The sequence below is a fragment of the Budorcas taxicolor genome, chromosome 10, assembly GCF_023091745.1.
Source record: "Budorcas taxicolor isolate Tak-1 chromosome 10, Takin1.1, whole genome shotgun sequence".
NCBI lineage: Eukaryota > Metazoa > Chordata > Mammalia > Artiodactyla > Bovidae > Budorcas > Budorcas taxicolor.
Window position 1 is genome coordinate 23,444,193 of NC_068919.1, and position 1,190 is coordinate 23,445,382.

Sequence of the window (1,190 nt, forward strand, 5' to 3'; positions counted from 1 at the left end):
CTACATGGGGAAAGAGCAAAATGTACCAGGAACTATGAGGGAGTATCTCATTTATCCTATTAAAATATTGCCATATGTAAAAGCATCATAATACCAATTCCAGTGAGTAAAGTTACGGTACAAAACTAGAGTACAATGAGAAGATTGAAAAATATTTCAGTCATTCAGACCAAACTGTCTCTCTAATTTCCCTTCAGAACCAACTGTCTCAGAATTATGAAAATACTTCCCTGATCAGTCAAACCTTCTACACTGTTACTCTTAATCTTCATTTGCATCTAGAGAGGTGACAGAATGTCTGTGCCCTGCAGCCTAAGCTCTCCAAGAGGCGCTGCCGAGGCCCCAGCAGGTTTGGGCACAGGCTGCAGGTGCCTGGGGAGCACTGTGTGCTCACTGCACAGAGGTAGGTGGCTGAGTCGCTGGGCTCAGAGTCTCTGATACGCAGGGAGACATGCCTGTTGGTTTTATTGGACTGCGCTGTAAATTTTCCTTCCTCTTTGTCTTTGTCGGCATACACGTATAGCAGAAACTCAGGTCCTTTCCCAGGGTACTGTCTGTACCATGTGAAGTACTGAGAAGCACTGTCAGAATAAGTGCAGCTGAGAGAGGCGATGGCTCCCTCTGGGACAGGCAGAGACGCAGGACTCTGCTCCACGGTGTTCTGCTGGCTGCTCACCGCTGTGCAAAGAGACAGTGAACACTCAGTCAAAGAAGGTGGGTTAGGTAGTGGATGCCTCCTCTCCAGAATTCAAGTTACCTTTTCACAGGCCTCCCACCTCTACCATCCCTTATTTAAGGGAAATAGTGTTCATGTTTCTCCATGAGCCTAGAAGGGACAATGACTCCAAATAGTGTATTTTATGGTCCCATAGAAATGCCCCAAACTTACAGATTAACTGAAGCCACAGGATCACTAATAAAACCCTTGAGGATTTCATCATTCTTGCCTCCTCTGGTTCACTGAGGATTCAATTTTTAAGGCCTAAAAAAAAAAAAGAATTGAGCTCAGACATTTCAATTCTTCTGCTTTAGAAATCATAAAAAGAGCCTGTTCTATCAAAGACAAAAGAGACTCTTTTCATTATCCATGCAACACACCACCAAGCTCCTCCTCTCTCCTCCCATTTTCTCCCTCTCTCCCCGCCCCCCCCCCCACACACACACACACACACACACACACACAGAGGAAG

The 1,190-nt window shown here is 45.5% G+C and overlaps 1 gene segment (V, D, J or C); it reads right to left on the bottom strand.

The window, feature by feature from the left end:
• Positions 1-268: 268 nt before the first annotated feature.
• Positions 269-941, bottom strand: LOC128054710 (T cell receptor alpha variable 12-2-like). The segment is given in 2 exon segments: positions 269-678; positions 890-941. Coding segments are annotated over 2 exon segments (462 nt in total).
• Positions 942-1,190: the final 249 nt, after the last annotated feature.